General features: G+C 46.6%; 1 protein-coding gene across 1 annotated transcript in view; it reads right to left on the reverse strand.

Moving 5' to 3' along the window:
- PLXNA4 (plexin A4) overlaps positions 1-17,824 on the reverse strand; it is a 418,177-nt gene that overhangs the window by 136,090 nt on the left and 264,263 nt on the right. The window contains 1 exon segment of the mRNA XM_080663238.1: positions 14,067-14,198. Coding sequence (XP_080519364.1) covers positions 14,067-14,198 — 132 coding nt within the window.

A 17,824-nucleotide genomic window follows, 5' to 3' on the forward strand; every position in this document is an offset into this window, starting at 1 on the left:
CTGTGGTACCAGCCTCTGGGGGTGGGGGTGAAGCAGGGGATCTCTCACCTGATTTGGAGAGGAGCGGTACCAGGAATCTGAAGTGTTAAGCAAGACTGGATTCTTTTGGTGTTTGTGGCCTTGGAAAAGTGCCAGCCCAAACTGTTGAGCTATCTTTAACCAATGTGTCTAACCACGGGGACTTCTGCTCATTCCTCATTTATTTATTTGTTTTCATGGCAGAATAAACTCCAAATTCCAGGGGTCAACTAAGAGCCTGCCAACAGCCCATGCACAACCGAAAAAAGAAAAAAGCTTGGTGTCATCAGTCAATGCCAGCTAGTTAATAGTGACCGGCACCTTCGCTAATGGCCCGAGGCAGGGGTCCTTGGGAAGCAAAGGCTCTGGCAGAGAGACTGGTTTGCAAGAAGCATTTCTGCTGGCCACTTTCAAGGGCGTATCCACCTATGCTGAGCTCTTTAAGAAGGCAGTAATTAGTTTCATTCCCTTCAGTGCACACAGTGAATGCACCAGGACTTGGCATTTGAAGAGCCATTGAAGTTTGTTCTTCTCATCTTGATTTGCCTTAGGTTTATGCCCATAAAGAAATATCAAGATTGCAAGGCAATTCTGGGGTTCATTCAGTTCCCACAGGGAGAAAAGAAACTTTCAAGTGTCAGGGCTCCAGGCAAGGAGAGGCCACTGAAAAAGAGAGCCAATCATAACTCAGCTGGTTCTGTACCACACAGTCTTTCTTGCAAACTGCAGGTGGTGAGCACAACCACTAAATAGGAGGCTCCAGAGAGCATAGATGTCTTGTGCATCTTTGTATGTTCCAAGCAGGTGACCTACACATAGAGTTGCAGGAACAAGGATTTTCAGTCCTATTTGTAAACTGTGGTCATCTAGGCAGTGCTTCTACTCTGGTGAGTGGTGGGATGCAATGTATGGACCATTTATATGTTACCATTTTTTAAAATTCTCACCCAACGATATGTTTGTATTTATTTGAGAGGGAGGGAGGGAGGGAAGGAGAGAGAGAGAGAGAGAGAGAGAGAGAGAGAGAGAGAGAGAGAGAGAAAGAGAGAAAGAGAGAGAGAAACAATGGTACATTGGTGTGAGAGAGAAACATAGATCAGTTTACTCCTGTATGCACCCTGACTGGAGATCACACCCACAACCTAGGTATGTGCCCTGACTGAGAATCAAACCCACAACCTTTTGGTGTACAGGAAGATGCTCCAATCAACTGAGCCACCCAGCCAGGGCATGTGCTACCATTTTTATTCTTTTAGCCCTTGGGAAAGCTGGGAAATGCTTGGAGGACAGTGTCCCAAGAACTTGGTCCCCTCTGGTCATGAGGAGATGTCCAACATCCCACTGAGCTGTAAAAATATGTTTTCCATATGTGCCTTAACAAAAGAATAGGTAGGAAAGCATTAACTTGGTCCAAACATGAGAAAACTGACTCAGAAGTCCAGTTCTCACAAGTCAAGGCCTTGATTCAAGTGAGCCCTACTCTGTGACCAACCCTATCCACCACCCCACAGCTTTCACACTAAACTGTCAACAAGTAATTGTTGAAGCCAATTTATTGAAATTGAGAAATCACTTGAATAAAAATTAGTGGAGGGTCATATAATGTCATTAGAAATACTTGGCATGTGAGTTGGATGCTCAAAGCTGAAGTCAACTTATTGCCAGTGCATGCAACATGGTATCCCCAAGACCAGTGGCTTTCATTTGATCATGACTCATGGCAAGAGGTGTCCTTTCCATTGCAACCCAGGGCACACACATACACCGACATATATAGTTTCACAAATAGTCCCTATCCTTACTATGCTTGATGGACACTGTTCTATTCGATTTTATTCTTTGTCACTAAAAAAAATTCTGGTCATGACCCTTTAAATTGATTTCATGACCCACTAAATTGATTTCTCAACCCACTGATGTGTCATGACCGACAATTTGAAAAACACTGGCCTGACCCCATTCCAGCTCCTCCTCCTTCCCCAAGAATTGGGGAAATGGGATGTGAATGTGGAGAAGAATGAGATTGAGATAAACATAAGGAGGAAGGTGGGAGGAATGCCAAAAAATAGGATAAAGGGAAGAATGGGAATGAGGTGAGACAAAGGAGAAAAGATGGGAAATGGGAGACAGCCTTCCAAAAGGCTCACTCTGAACTGGCAGATTTATGTCTGTGTGACTATTCGCATGCTCCATAGTCATTCTGGCCATTCTCACAGGACTCTTCCCTGCCAGCTCAAATGGCCATAATCATCAGGATGCTATCTGCTTGTCTGAGCAATAAGAGATTTCCTTATCTATCAGCACCATTGCAAATTACCAGGGTAGCTCTCAGAGAAAAAATTCTGTCTGCTGCCCAGGACCTGGGCCCCAAAAAGATCTAGAATGCATTGGGTAAATTCCCCAGAAATAAAAAAATTGACCACACTGTCTCCTTCCACACCAACACCCCTGCACACAGTGGACTGCTGAGCTGGGTCTAAATAACAAACACCTGGGTACAAAGGAGATAATTGTAGAAGGAAACAGGAAAGTGAAAGTCAGAGGGGAATAGGAGATTACACATGAAGTAGCTGCGAATTAACATATTTCAATGGCCAGGAGGTCTCTAAAAAGTTTTGATTGCACACCCTGTAGTAAATAAAATTTTTGAGCATGAACCTACAAAAAACACCTATAAATGTTTATAAATAATATACATTATTATTAATATACTTGCATTATCAAATGAACACGGAATTAGACACTAAAGAAGTGAGATAAAATAGCATTATTTTATTTTATCTTAATGAATGATACAAAACGTTTTGCTGTGAGACTGATGTGTTAAAATTGGCTTCATTATTTTTGAAAATCTTTTTTAGCACTTAGTGATATGGGGTTCTGAGGTCTAAGTTTCAATTCATTTCGATACTTTGCTTTAATGGCTGTCTTAACAGGAAAAGACAGCTCACATAGGCACAGAGATGCAAAAAGCGCACTGTTGGCTCTGCTGAGGAAATCACGATACCTTTTTCAGTCTCATGCACCAATTATGCAAAGATTGTGGTTGAAATTCAGCTAGTAGATTTCCATCTTCTCTGATGTCAATCAGCTATTCTTTCAACGAATCAAAAGGTGCTAAATTTTTATATTTTTAAACAAATGGGTCAAAACTCCCTGAAATTCTCCATTTGGAATATTATCAGGCCAGTAGAAAATTCTGTTTTCAAGTTTTTAAAAAATTTAGATGAGTTTTTAAAGTGTCACGCTTAGTCATATCAACAACAAAATCACATAAAGATGCAAATACTTCCAAACATCCTTTTTTCTTCTTCTTCTTTCCAAAAGGGTCTCTCCATGTCATATTTTTTTTTCTGAAAGTAGTTACTTTCTAACTCATTGTTAATGCACTGCCTTTATACTGAAGGGGCAGGAGAAGTGGGTAATTTTTCAAAGTTATCAGTAAAGTGGCATACTTCTGACAGCTGCTCGTTGGAATTGAAAAGGCCAGCAAATGTGGAACATTGTGGTTCTTTTAAAGGGAAAAATGCTTAATTATGCTTCCATAACCAGCCAACCCCTGTGCCACACAAAAAATTTTCATGGTCACTCCCATCTGATGGCAAGTGTTGTAAAGATTCTATTTAAAGGATTGCTTTCACAATATTGATAACATCAGTCGCATGCAAATCACCATTTTTGTTGCACTGTACTGAAACTGAGCTAGTCAGTAAGAACCCTGTGTCTACCACTCAGAGATGTGGCCCTCCCATGCCCCTCTTTCCCTCCTGACACATGAATGACTGACATAGCGACCAAGGCCAGGAAACAGTATCCAGTATCAACTGTCTGTTAAATACAGATAAAGCTTAATTTTCTTAAGTAGAAAAAAAAATAGAAGTTCTAATAGTTTCTTCCCTTGTCCCATCTAATCATTCTTAGCACCATCTAGCACCTGCTTAAAGCAGTACCCAGGTGAGGCCCAGGTGGGAAAGAAACATCGTTTCATGTCGTACCTCATGTGTGTATTGCTTGTGTCCTGAGATGCCCTCAGCTTAATGAGTGAGCATTTACCACAAAGTCTTGTACATTAAAGGTCGAGTCAGAAGATAAGGCCTCTTCTCTTACCCTGAGGGTAAGCAGGGTTAGTGGTGACCTTTGCCAAAGGCAGTGTCTCAAGGAAGCAACTTGGGCACAAACAGTTCACTAGAGTAGCTACAGGGCCCTCAGCACCCTTGGATTCAGGCTGACTGGCAAGTGTGGCTGATGGGGGCCACCTTGTCTGCTCTCTGTTACTCTAAGTACCAGAAACCTGTCACTCTAAGGGCCTGATACATCCTAGAGGAGATAGAAATGAGTTTATAAATGATGGAAGTAAAATAGGTAATCTTTTTAAATAAAATATAGACACCCTTCTAATAGTCCAGCATATTGAAAATAATAAAGATGAAAGCTAAGATGTATTGAGCCCTCATTCTGCACCAGGCACTTTTTAAGAATATTATATATGTTTTCTAATTTACTCACTGGACCACTCAGGCAATGGCACTAGCATATCCCCATGTTACTGTTGAGAAAACTGAAGGATCCAGAGGTTAAATATCTTGCCCAAGGTCATATAGCTAGAAAGTCACAGAGCCAGGATGGGAAGCCAGGGCTGGTGGCTTCTCAACCACCTTCAGGTCACCCAGCAGGGAGCTGGATAGCTTTCTGCACCAGCCCTGAATCCTTTCTGAGGAGGATATACCTATTTCCAACCTGTTTCTCCACTCCTTTGTGGCTTTGCACAACTTTATTTAAGTAAATATATCCAGATAGTCTCCCCCTCAATCATTACACATTCCTTTGAAATGATCGCACTGTCTCCGAGTCAGTTTCAAATTCATGTCTCCATTGTCTATGCATAATATTCGAAATGCAATTAAGGGACTCAGATCAGATGTAGTTCTGCCATTTGTAATTTCTCCTTTATACCTGTATGGCGTATAGGTATTACCTAGTCATCTTGCACAATGGCACAAATTAACACAGTTCTATTTACTGTTGAAAGCGTCTCATGGATAGTCCACTGAGTTTGCAATTTGCTTGAGTACCCAATATTTCCAGCCTCTCTTTCTGCAGAACTTAAGCACAAGTCCATCCTCAGAAATGTGAGCCACTTGCATTCAGATACTAGCCTCCAGGGGAGAGGGCAGGACTGTGGGGGTCAGCTTCCATCACCCACACCTACTCAGATAAGAGGAGGTGGGAGCCAAGAAGGGGTTAACAGAATTGAGGACTGTCTTAGGAAACATCCCTGGAGCTCCATCCTTTCAAGCTGACATCATTTTTCGCCTGAGCCCTAACTCTGCAAGGAGGCTGGGTTCCAGGGTAACCTCTACAGTGGACTACTTTCTCCTCAGTGCCCTGCAAGCTGGAGTGTGTCCCCATCTCACCCCACAGTGCTTCCAGACAGGCCTTCCTGCGGCTCTTATCTGTTCTGCACCACGTCTAGCCCTGCGTTGGGCACACAGTGGACACTTAATAAGTGTGGACTGAAAGGGGGCAGAGACACAGCCCCTGTCCTGTTTGCCCACATGGTGGAGTCTCCTCGCGTGCTATTAAGTGGAATATTGCAGGTGGTTGTCTTCAAAATGGCATTTCAAGCGCCTGGAAAGTATGGAGAAGTTGGCACTGAGTGGGGAGTTGATCTGACTGCTGGCAATTGCTGGAGACAGATGGAGACAGATGCTTAATGGGGTTCAGGATGAGAGAGCTACCACGGCTGTTCCCTGATCACCTGCCCTTAGATTCCCTGCCTTTCTCCCGCTCCACCGCCTCCCTCAGCCTCCCCTGCCCCACCTTTACACATTCCCTCTTCTTCTCTTGTTCTGGCAGAGAGAAGGGGAATAAGCCATTTCCCTTCTGCTGGGAAGTCCTGACACATGAGGAGCCAGAAGCTAAGTCAGCTGCCAGGTCTGTGTCTGTGATAGCCTGGAGCCTGTGTGGCTGCACACAGATGGACTAAAATCCATCCCCCAGAGCCGAAGGAGTTACCCCAGGAAGCCCTACAGTCTTGGGGAAGGAGGCCCCAGTCTCCAGCCCCACCCCCCACCCCCGCCCCATTCGCCTTGAGGGCGGTGCTAATAGATGTGAAGGGAGAACACAGCCTTAGTATTTTCTGAGATGCTCCAAACACATGGGGGGCAGTGCCAGGGAATAGGGGGAGCCAGCACCCACAGCTGAAATGGCCTCAGCCACCAGTGGTTTATCCAGGCAACAATGTGTTTCCTAAGAGTATTAGCAAACATAATAATGATAAGGATAACCTTGAACTTGCTAAGAGCCCATACATGCCTTTCCCATACTAACTTTCATCCTACAAGTTCGGAAAGGTAGATTTTATCTACCTTGCATTTCACAAATGAAGAAACTGAAACACAAACTGCTCGAGCGGCTCACCTCAGAGGCAGAGCTGGTGAGCAGAGGGCCCTGATGAAAACTCAAGTTCATGGCCTGTTTGCGACCACCTGTGGTCTCCATCCTGCACACACTGGTGATCCCAGGCACCCCCACAGCTGTCTGAGAAATGTAGAGCCACTGTCATTTCTTCCTCTCAGGCAGGCTACTAAACTCCATCCCGGGCAGATGTTAGACTTTCATGCTTATACGAGTGGGCACTAGAGGGGTCTGTAGGAATGGGATGGAGGTTGTCTGTAGGAATGGGATGGGGGAGGGTGTCTGTAAGAACAGAATGGGGGGGTGTCTATAGGAACAGGATGGGGGCGTGCTTCTCTGCTTACTCTCTCTATGGGGTGGACTGGTCATATCTGGGGCTCTGTGTGCCCTAAGATGCTCCAAAATAGATGCTGTAAAGGGGCTCTTGTCCCAACTTGCCTTGGGCTGGAGCCAAGGAAGAACAAACCATGCAGTCTCCTTCACGAGCAGTGAGGGCAGCCTTGAACCCTTACTACCACTGCTGATGCACCCCCATTCAGCCTGCCCCACGCCCAGCAAGTCCTTTAGTTTTTATTAGCTTGTTTTGGAGGCTGAGGAAGAGGGTACATAGTCTCCTGCTGGGAAGACTTGGAGATAAAGGGAGTCTCTTGCCCCACAAAGACCTCCACGTTCCTCACTGCAAGAGGGGCGGCTGGAGAAGACATTGCAATAGGTGCTAAGCTACACTCTACCTTAGCTCCTCTCCCAACCTGCTGTGTGACCACAGACAAGACATTGACTTCTCTGAGTTTCAGTCTGCTGATCAATCATAGGGCTGAAAGACCACGAGAGAGAGTTGGACCCCATAAGCCTTGGGGGCTTTTCCAGTTCTAAGGGGTTCAAGGTGCAATGGAGCATCCATATCCTAGCACCTGAGTGTGGGAAACTGGAGCAGGAAGTCCTTTCCCCTGCGAGTCCCTCCAATTCTGAGATGGTGATGGAGACGTCTGCCTTCATTGGGAGGGAAGGGAGAAGTGGGAACACCTTAGTCATGATATACCGGAAACTTTGAGATCCACCTGAGTGGAATTGGGTGAAACACTGCGACAGCCTCTCTCTTTTTGTGAGTCTGAGGTGGCTCTGTTTCCTGTCACTCACTCTCAGGCCTGTGCTTTGAGTTCCATCTCCCAGGAGCTATCAGAACAGCCAGGTCTGGGTGCCAGGAGCAAACGTCCAAATGGGCTTGTCATAGTGTCAGCCATCCAAACACAAACTGGAATGTATAGCTCAGTCCCCTTCAGGGGCAGGCAGATGATGGAGAGACAGCCATGTCTCCTCGGACACACCTCCAGGAGATGTGCCCAGGGACCCAGAGTCAACAGAACCAAAATCATTCTTCCTGGGTCCATCACCTCCAGCTGCAGACACTGTCTCCAAAATTGCTCCTTCCATGAGAACAATGTGGGCCAACCTCCAAGATGTCAGACTTCACACCAGGACCTCAGAATCCTCAGACCCCCCGAGAGGCAGGCTGGGATAGGAGGAATATGAGGCAGTCATGCCCCTCATAATACAGGGGACCCAGCACCATCCAGTTAGGAGTCTAAACCCCAAACGGTAGGAGCCTGCCCTGGACCATAGTACCACCCTCCCTTGAACTGAACTTCCCTCTGAAATTCAACATAGAAAAAATCAGTCACAAAGCATCCTCCCCCAACTCCCACCCACGACACAGGCTTTACCATCTTCTCAATTTCACAACCCCAACAAAGAGCCTGAAAAAACACAAAGAACAGGCAAGGGGTAGGTACCCTCAAGAGGCCCCTGTAGCTTCTCTGGGAAGCTTTCAGTGACCCCTCCACTTAAAATTGTAACCCTCCAAGATCCCACTGACCCCACTTCACTTCCTTGTTCCATAGCACTTGTCACCTGCTGACCGACTATATGATTTTTCTAGTATGTTGACTGCTTCTTTGACACTTCTTCTTGCTAAAATTACAGGCTCCTACAGTCAGGATATTTATCTGTTTCTTCATTGTTGTTTCTCCAATGCCTCTGCTAGCACTTGGCTCATAGTGGGTGCTTACCAAGTATTTGTTGAGTGAATAAATGAATTGGGCCTGGGTAATCCTATATAATAAAAGGCTAACATGCAAATAGACCGAACGGCGGAACGAACAACCAAACAACCCGTCACTATGATGTGCACTGACCACCAGGGGGTGCATGCGGAACATATGGTGGGCATTGACAGCAGGCGGCAGAGTATGGAACATGGTGGGCATTGGCTGCGGCAGGATGGTGGAGCAGCCAGACCAAGGCGGAGCACTGGTCACTGTCATTGGGGCGAGCCTCTGGTGGTTACTGAAAATTCTTTGCTCCCACACGCCATGGTCCCTCCTGGCACTCACACCTGCTGCTGGCGCCAGCCCCGCTCACATCACTGCTGGCACTGGAGCTGCCACTCACACCCGCTGATGGCCTGGCGCTGGCCCCGATCGCTCAGCACCCTCAGGGGATGCAAGCAGCGGCTGCTGGCCTCGATTGCTCCTCAGGAGAAGAGGCAGCCCCAATCGCCCCTCAGGGCTTCTTCACCTCCCCCTGCTCCCGAGGGACAATCAAGGCCATCAGCTGCAGCTCACACCTACTGCCAGCAACGGCCCCGCTCACACCCACTGCCGGTGCTGGAGCCACCACTCCAACTGCTGCTGGCACCCGGTGCTGGTCCCAATCACTTGGCGATGTCAGTGGGTGCGAGCGGCAGCTGCCAACCCTGATTGCACCTGAGGGCTTCTCCACTTCCCCCTGCTCCTTAGGGGCAATTGGGGCAGCAGCTGCCACTTGCCCCCACTGACAGTGCTAGCCCTGCTCGCACCTGCTTCTGGTGCCGGCCCCAATCGCTCCGTATTGTCAGTGTGTGGGAGCGGTAACAGCAGGAGCAGGGCTGCTAGCAGACAGGGTACCTGGAGCCATGGCAGGAGGGGCCAGGCGGGGGCACGGAGAATGGGCCAAGACCCGCCCCTGTGCCCACCACAGGCTTGCAGCCCACAGTTCCTTTCAAGGTGCACAAATTTGTGCACTGGGCCCCTAGTACAATAAAGCCAGATGGCCCTCCCTCCTTCACTACTGGATTATGTTGGAAGTGAGACAGGGTATTCAGTGAAAAGGCTGTAATTGATATGGGCTATAAGGACTATCAAGGAGATAGTAAGATGTATTTATGGTTTAGAACTCAAAGATCAGCTCAATCCAACCTGGAAACTAATTTTACCTCGCAATACATAAGCTCATTGTAATACATTAGTATTCTAAACAACACACCCCTTGTGCTGCCATGATTAAAAACAGAAAGCCCATATAAGGACACAAATGGCCAACAGTGCTCTTCTAGAAGTCTCCACTCCTTTCTCAGGAAGATCCTGAAAATTTCTCCCCTTATTGAATGCCCTACCCCTCAATTAAATGAGTCTCAATAGAAGAAGCAAATCCCACTAGGGAGGGGCTGCTCTGACTATGGAGCCTTCTCTCCCTCCCACTCCTTCACTAATAAACTCTCACTTTAAACTCTATGCTGGCTTGTATTTGAAGTCTTTCCTGTGTGAAGTCAAGAACCCACAGTGGGTCATGGACCTTTAGGTGCCTGGAGCACCTGCATCAGAAAGCGCCAAGAAGATCTGCCCACCCAGCCCTGCCTTCTGACCAGCCAGTGGGCCCACCTCCAGACCCACTTCCTCAGCCCCTGCAGGCATCTCGGTCCTGGATCACAGCTAGAACTTGAGTGCCACCAGCTTGTGAGGACCGGCTATGAGTATCCCCAGGCACCTGGAAGCAGACCCACTGTCAACCAGAGTCAGTAAAACAAAGAACACCACGAAAGTCAGCTTTGGACCAGACATGACTGAAAGTGTGTATCACAAGCAGAAACGTGCTCGGGGCCTCTGGCTTTCAGGCAGGAGAGAGCTGGTGTGTGGGATGGCAGAGAGGTGAACTTGACTGGGAATCTGCCACTTGCTCTGGGGCCTATCAAAGAAGAGCTTCCTTGTGTGCAGGACAGCTTCTCTCCTGGGAAGGAGTGGTCACTCCAGGCCAGCTGAGGACAACCCCAGCTTGGGCGCGTTAGCTCCCCACGTAACTACTGGCTGACATTTCCTCTCACTCCCCTCCATCGGGTTGGCAGGTTTTGATCGCAGTGTTTCAGTGTGTATACACATTCCCTTGGGAGTCCTAGAGCTGTAGTAAATATGCACCATATACAAACACACAGACATGTGCAAAGCAAGAAAAGGGCCGATGGAGACGCACAGACAGTGACAGACACGCACACATACACACACTCCATTCTCTACCTCTTAGTTACACAGTCCTTACTCCTTCCAACCCTCTAATCACATGATTGGCTCCCCTGGCAACCAGTCCCCATCTTTAGGGGCTTTCCAAAAATCACCTCACTCACACAAACTCAGTTGAGGTTGATTAGAAGCTCCTTAGGAATAACAACACACCCATTTCACCTTTATGGCTATGAAGGACAAGATACCAAATATTATAACAAAAGATGTTCCCATTGCTTGTCATTTAAGAAATTCCAAAGGTTTTGGGAGCACTGTGCCAGAAATGGAGATGAAGAGCAAATATATACTTCTTATATATCACAATATCACAGTTAGGTGTATTATACTATATGACTGGCATGTCAGATCTATAATATTACTGTTTAAGGGATGGTTAAAGTAGATTATTTATGTTTAAATAGTAAGTTTATTTAAATAAAAATACAAAGCAAAAAATAGTTCAGGATAGGGCAAAAGTCATGGCAGTAATAAACAGATGACTGGAGTTTGGGATGTTTTCTTCATCTGAAGTGTAGTTTTTTTTAATTATGTAGGTTCAAACTTATAAATTAAGATAAGCAATAAATAATTTGTATCAGTCCCACTCTTTTCCAATTATGGTTCAATGAAGATATTGTGGATTCATTTGCTCATTTATTCATTCATCAAACATTTATCAAGGGCCTATTAGATAAGGTTTAGGCAGACAAAGAGGATATAGGGCTGCCCTGTATAGTCTGATAGGGGAGAAAAACAAGGAAGTCATCATCACAGCCCAGACTAGGAAGAGAGAACCTAGAGGTGTCTAACCACAGATCAGGAATCACTCACTGGAGAATGTGACAACTGAGCTACATTTTGAAGGACAAGGAAAAATTAGCCAAATGAGGAAGGGAAGCACCTTCCAGGCAGAGCAGACATCATTGTTGAGCATCTACCCTTAGTCTGCAGATTCAGCTCCACAAGTGTTTGACCCATTATGACTGGCACCCATCCACAGCCACAGAGGCCGGGATCAGTCCTGACTCCCTGGGTTTGCTGTAACATCTCCAGTACCTTTACCAAGGTGCTCTTGAACCAAGCTCTACTTGGTATGTCCAGTCAGTAAAGTAGGTTGTGGGTTCTTGATCTGCTCTTCCTGGGACCAGATTTCTGCTCCCTGCCCACCTTGGTTTTGACCTGGATTCCTGCACTTCCTACCTGATAAATCACCCAGAATCTTGATGTTGCCACCTGCCTGACTCCCAACACGGCCAATGCCCAGACTCTCCTATTGCAATATCATAAGAATGAGAGCTTCCCCTTAGCAAGCCCATATACTCTGTTCCAGGTGTGGTGATGCTTATTATAAGCATTATATCATTTGATCTTTGGAATAAAACTATGGGATATTATTGTCACTTCCATGTGATAGTTGAGAATGCTGAGTCCTTAAGAGTTTAAGGAACTACCTGAGATCATGCTTAGTAAGTGGTGGAGCCAAGGTGCATGCTCAGGTATTCTGACACCAAGACCTGTGCACTTAGCGGCTAAGTGCGCCTTACCACTCCTTACGATGAATCTGCAAACCCACTGCATACCAGTGTTGGCCCAAGAGTTGAGGGCCTTGGGACTGTGATTTGAGTGACAGGCAGCCCTCCACCTCTGCGAGGAGCAGCCCCAGAATGCACAAATGCCCTGGTCCTATCCATTCCTGCCTTCTTTTCCTTTCCAACAGTCCAGAGCTCCCAGCATGCCTCACCACCCAGCCCGGATGGGTCTAACCACTGACCACACTCTCAGGGAAGCAGAATGACCAAGGACAAGGAGCTCAGAATCCCAATTCAGTTATCAGAAGTGACCCCACATAGCTTATAGTTTCCATCTTTGGAAACCCTTCCATGTTTTAAGTCCCAAGTTCAGAAATCCTGGCTTTCAGTTCAGGCAAGAAATCCTGAAATATTCAATGCCTTATGGAGAGCTTAGGCTTTCTCTAAAGGATTCCTTCACCCAGGAAAACTGCTTATCTCAGTGTCTAGGGACTTGGAGGTAGGCAGGGAGTGGGAAGTGGGGAGTGAGGGCCTCACTAGAAGGCAGCAAGAAGTGAAAGCAAAGGAGCAGCCTCATACCCAGTCCTGACTCCTGGGGTAAAATGCTTCCCTCTCGGTACTATGCCAGGCCATGTCCAAGGCATGGCAGCCTCAACCTAGGCACCACAATGGGTCCCAGTGTGGCTGGATGGGGAGTCCCACACCAAGAGAAGATGTCATCGAGCTCTTGGGGAGGGTGGAGCTGCTGTGGGCTGCCAAGGCATAATGCACAAGCCCTGTGGGTGGCATAATGTGGTATTTATCTCCCTCACTATGCGGAGAGGGGACAGGAGGAACAATCCTGACTCTGTGAGCAAGGTCCTCTGGAGAGTTCAGGCCTCACTAATGAAGATGAATAAGAGGGGGGAACCTACCCTTCATAGCTGCTGCCTTTGCCACATACATATTCATGGGCTGACGGGACCGCTCCTAGGAATGACTCATCCCACATAGAGGTAACAGGGTCAGAGGTATGGCAGTGGCAATCCACACTTGGGGTGGGTGTGTCTTGTGGGGTGAAACACTCTGGGCAGTGACTTAGGGCACTCCAGGAAATACTCTTAAATATATGGAATTTCCCAGGTGAAATTTGTTCCTTTGCCCGCTGTAGACATAAGAGTCTTGGTATGAGCTCAAGAACCCCTGAAGAACTTAGTGCTAGCTGAGTTCCAGAAGCAAGCCCAATATTGCTCCTTCTAACCCAGTATCAGCTAACAGTAATCTTTGCAACATAACTGTCCTGCCTGGCTTGGCCTTATGGCAGTTGCCGGAGGTGCCATGTGAGAGTTACAGGCACACCCAGAGGCTGAGGACATGCCTTTATTTTCTGAATCTCCTTCCATGGTTGAGGGAATCTCTTTCATGATGTTCCCTCAACTAGGATTTTTAGGAAACAAATCCTTGCCCACCATAGACCTCCAGAGTATACAGTGTATAGGGAAATATGGACAAAAAACTAGGGCATCTGCACCAAGTGTCTTCAGAAAAGAGTAAATGCTGACCCGGAACCTATACACACCATCATTTTGAGGTTAGTGGGTTTGGGGACTCGCAGATATTTTGATATTTGAAATGTTTTGTCCCCTATTTCAGTGCACTCAGCCTCAGTCCTCAGGCAGCATAACCGAAAGAATGTACACTGAGCCATACATCAAATCCCCTCCCTGCAACCGGCCTCCTGTAGCTTTCTGCTGAGCCACAGGCTAGTACTTAGCCACAAGACAAATGTCTAACAGATCTCAGAGAGCCTTACCTGCCTTTCTGACATGATATAGAGCTGCTCATGGTCCTTGGAGAAGGCCATGTCCCGGAGCACAGGGCCCGGGTCCACCACCTGCACCGTCTCATACTGGAGGGCGTTGCCCCTGGGTCCATCCACCCGGATCTGCGGAGAGAGGGAGGAGAGCAGAGGTGAGTTCAGATCCTGCCCTGCTCCCAGTGGAGCTTCAGCCCCGACACCTTCCGACAGCCCGGCCAGAGGCAGTGAGCTCTGTCTCCACAGTGTCCAGAGGCCAGGCCCAAAAGAGCAGGAGAGACACCGCTCACCACAGCTGCATGCTGGGAATGGCAAAAAGAGGGAATGCGGAAACCACTCCGCGCTTCACCGAGAACGGGAGTTCTTTGCTCTGGTTCCCTGTGTCTCAGGTAAGTTTTGGAGAAGAGGATGGTGCTGGCAGTGGGGAGCGGGTCTGGGATTAGGGAACAGTGGGTAACTGAAGCTGCCTCAGAGCAGAGTGTCATTCTATAACAGAAAGGCAATAGTATTTGCCACGTTTGCGAACAGAAAACATGTGGGTGTAACAACATGAGCTGATTCTTAGAAATTGGTACCCAGCTATCCCTGTTGTACCTTGGAGGGAACCAGGTGAGGAGCGCCCAGAAGTTTTACACTGAGAGGGCTCATTCTGGCCATTGAAACCAGTGGCTCATGTCTCAGATTTTGGTGTAGATGGAGGGTCCTGAAACCTCTTAGGGGTACTATTTGTGTCCCAGGGAAAGGGGTGTGGACATTACAGGAAAAAGTGCATCAGGCATGAGTCATCCTCAGTCTTCCGAGAAGAAGAACACTTAGCAGATAGATTGTCCCTGGCCCGTCCACAGGTCCTTCCTGGAACTGCTTGGACAATGTGGGGACAGCCAGGAAAGAGTTTTTCCCACACCCCCCATGATAGAGGACAGATCTAGAAAAGCTGGCTCCCACTCTGGAATCAGAATCATCACACGTCTGAGCTGATAGATTTTATATGATCACTGCCCAGTGCTGAGAGTGCCACCCACACAAGTCAGGACCAAACACTGTCAACAATGTGAGAAGGATGAGGTGGAGCACGAAGGGAGACAGGAGAGGCAAGAGCTAGGAGATCACAAAACTTGATTAGATACCATATAAGACTCTAAAACAAAACAAAACAAAACAAAAAATCTAAAGAAAAAATTATATTCCAAATATCCGAACTACGTACTCTTATTTTTAATTTTCAGTATTTACTTTTTAACCTCTTATAAGATGAAGGAGAACAGGAGAGTTATTCAGAGGAACTAAATTATAGCAGGGACAGCACATTAATAACAACTAATCCATCAAGTCATCATTCACTGAACTCTGACACCAGGGTACTTTGTGATTCACGTGTGTGATTTTAGGTTTGTCCCAGCCTCTGTTTGTTTGTTTGTTTTACTTTTTTTTTTATATATATATTTTTTATTGATATTTCACAGAAAGGAAGGGAGAGGGATAGAAAGCTAGAAACATCGATGAGAGAGAAACATTGATCAGCTGCCTCCTGCACACCTCCCACTGAGGATGTGCCCGCAGCCAAGGTACATGCCCTTGACCGGAATCGAACCCGGGACCTTTCAGTCCGCAGGCCGACGCTCTATCCATTGAGCCAAACCGGTTTTGGCTGTTTGTTTTACTTTTAAGCATTATTTTTAAGCCCTTCCTATACATCAGGGAGATGATTTTTCATGTAATTCCTTATTGACATAAGCTCTCAATCTTATGACTTTAGTGCTGATTTGTCATGTCTTGCATGACCCCACCAGCACCCATTCTACCCTCTCTCACCTTTGGGGTGGGATTGGACCCATTCCCTGCTTACTGGGGGTCCTTGATGGTCATAAACAAGTCAATGTAATCTCACTCTCTTATCACAGTGATTAAGAGAAAGCAGGCCCAGCCAATCAACATGTGTAATCAGAGCAACTCGGGACTGTGTTTCATGATGGGGCAAGAGAGGATTTCTCCTCACCCTCAATAGAGTCAGAGAAACAGGAGCTCAAAGAACTGCAGGCAGCCCTTTTGTGCTAAGGAGGGGAGCTGCAACCAGGGAAGGTCAGGAGCAGAGACAGAAAAAAAAAAACTTTTTTTTTTTTTTTTTTTTGGTGATGTTCCTAAGCCACTGAATCAAAATAACCCCAAAGTCCTATGTCAAGACTCTCTTGTTACTCGATATATTTCCTTATTGTTAAAGTAATAAAAAGGCTTTTTCAATATCCAAAATCCTAACTGACTTACAGATAATAGATGAGGAAAATGAGACCTAACCAAAGGGCCTGGGCTATAAAATCTGGGGAGAGAACTCTGACGTGAGAGACAAGTTCCTCGCTGAGTTTCACAGGTCCTTCCTGGGGGTGACCTGAGGCAGGAAGCTGAGGTCACGTCTCTGCTCTGTACAATTCCAGTGGCTTTCGGCAGACATTCCTGATAGTGATGCCCAAATATTTGAGCTTGACAAATATTGATTCTGAAAGTGAAGAAATGTATTGATGAAGTTAAAACTCCTCTTTGCTAATTTCCCATTAAGCTTATTAAAAAACAACCACCAAAACTAGTACAGGAATTAAATTTGTTTAGCTCTGAAAATCAAAATGCCTCAAATTCCAATAACTCTCCTGTTCCTGTGCCCACTCCCCCAGCCACCAGGCATCTACCTGGACAGGTCCCGACTTAATCTGAATGAAATGGGAGCTCATGCAGAGCCAACTGAGATTACCACCCAAGTCTGACTGCACGGTGATGGCCTTGGCCCCCAGCCCAGCCAGGCTTCACCTCCAGCTGTGAGTCACCTCTGGAGCAGCATCAGGAGAGTGACAAGAGTGATACTGAGCACCCTGGCTGGTCTCCAGTCCCCTCAGGTTGCTGGCAGGAGCAGGCTCCCCAAGGGAAATTGGATTTAGTGCCTGAGTGATCTTCCTTATCATTTTAATTCCAACTCCCCTGCTCGTGAGGACGAGGTGATGTAGGTGGACATCCAAAGAAAAGCTGGGACAGAGGGATAGACCAGGGAGCAAGTTCTCACAGGCTGGCCTTCCCCAGGGAGGCAGGATAGAGTTATAGCCGCTCTTCCGAATTCTGTCTGCATAAGAAATTAGTTATTGGAAAGATAGGTCTCCCTTTCCTCCCACCCCACCCCATCTACTACTTATTTCAGAAAACTGAAAGAATCTCACACAAAACACAGGTAGAAGGCATTTGTAATGGGGTTTGCTGAATGATGGACAATCATAAAATTCAGGCAGGATGGGCCGGTTGCCAGTGGTTGGGCTCTTACAAAAACAATAGCAACAAGCGTGGTTAATACTCAGTAGTGCCAGGTGCGATGCTAAGCATTCTACTTGCATTTACCTTCTCACTTAAATCTCATCATCATAATAGTAATGTGATAACTTTGCATGATGACAGATGGTTATTAGACTTAGTGTGGTGAACACATCCTAAGTTATGTAAATGTAGAATCACTATATGGTACACCTGAATCTAATTTAATATTGTATACCAACTATACTTTAATAAAAAAATCTCATAAGTCTATGAGATAAACATTAATATAACCCCCACTTACAGGAGAGGCACAGAGAGGGTTAATAACTTGTTCATGGTCACACAGTTATTGATGGCATGGCCTTGACCCATACCCAGGTCTGACTGACTTCAGCGTCCAGATTTTTATGCATTTACATACTACACTATTGGTCAGATAAACCTGAATGCCTTCAAGGATTGAAAGT

This window comes from Plecotus auritus (assembly GCF_963455305.1).
Source record: "Plecotus auritus genome assembly, chromosome: 4".
Taxonomy (NCBI): Eukaryota; Metazoa; Chordata; class Mammalia; order Chiroptera; family Vespertilionidae; genus Plecotus; species Plecotus auritus.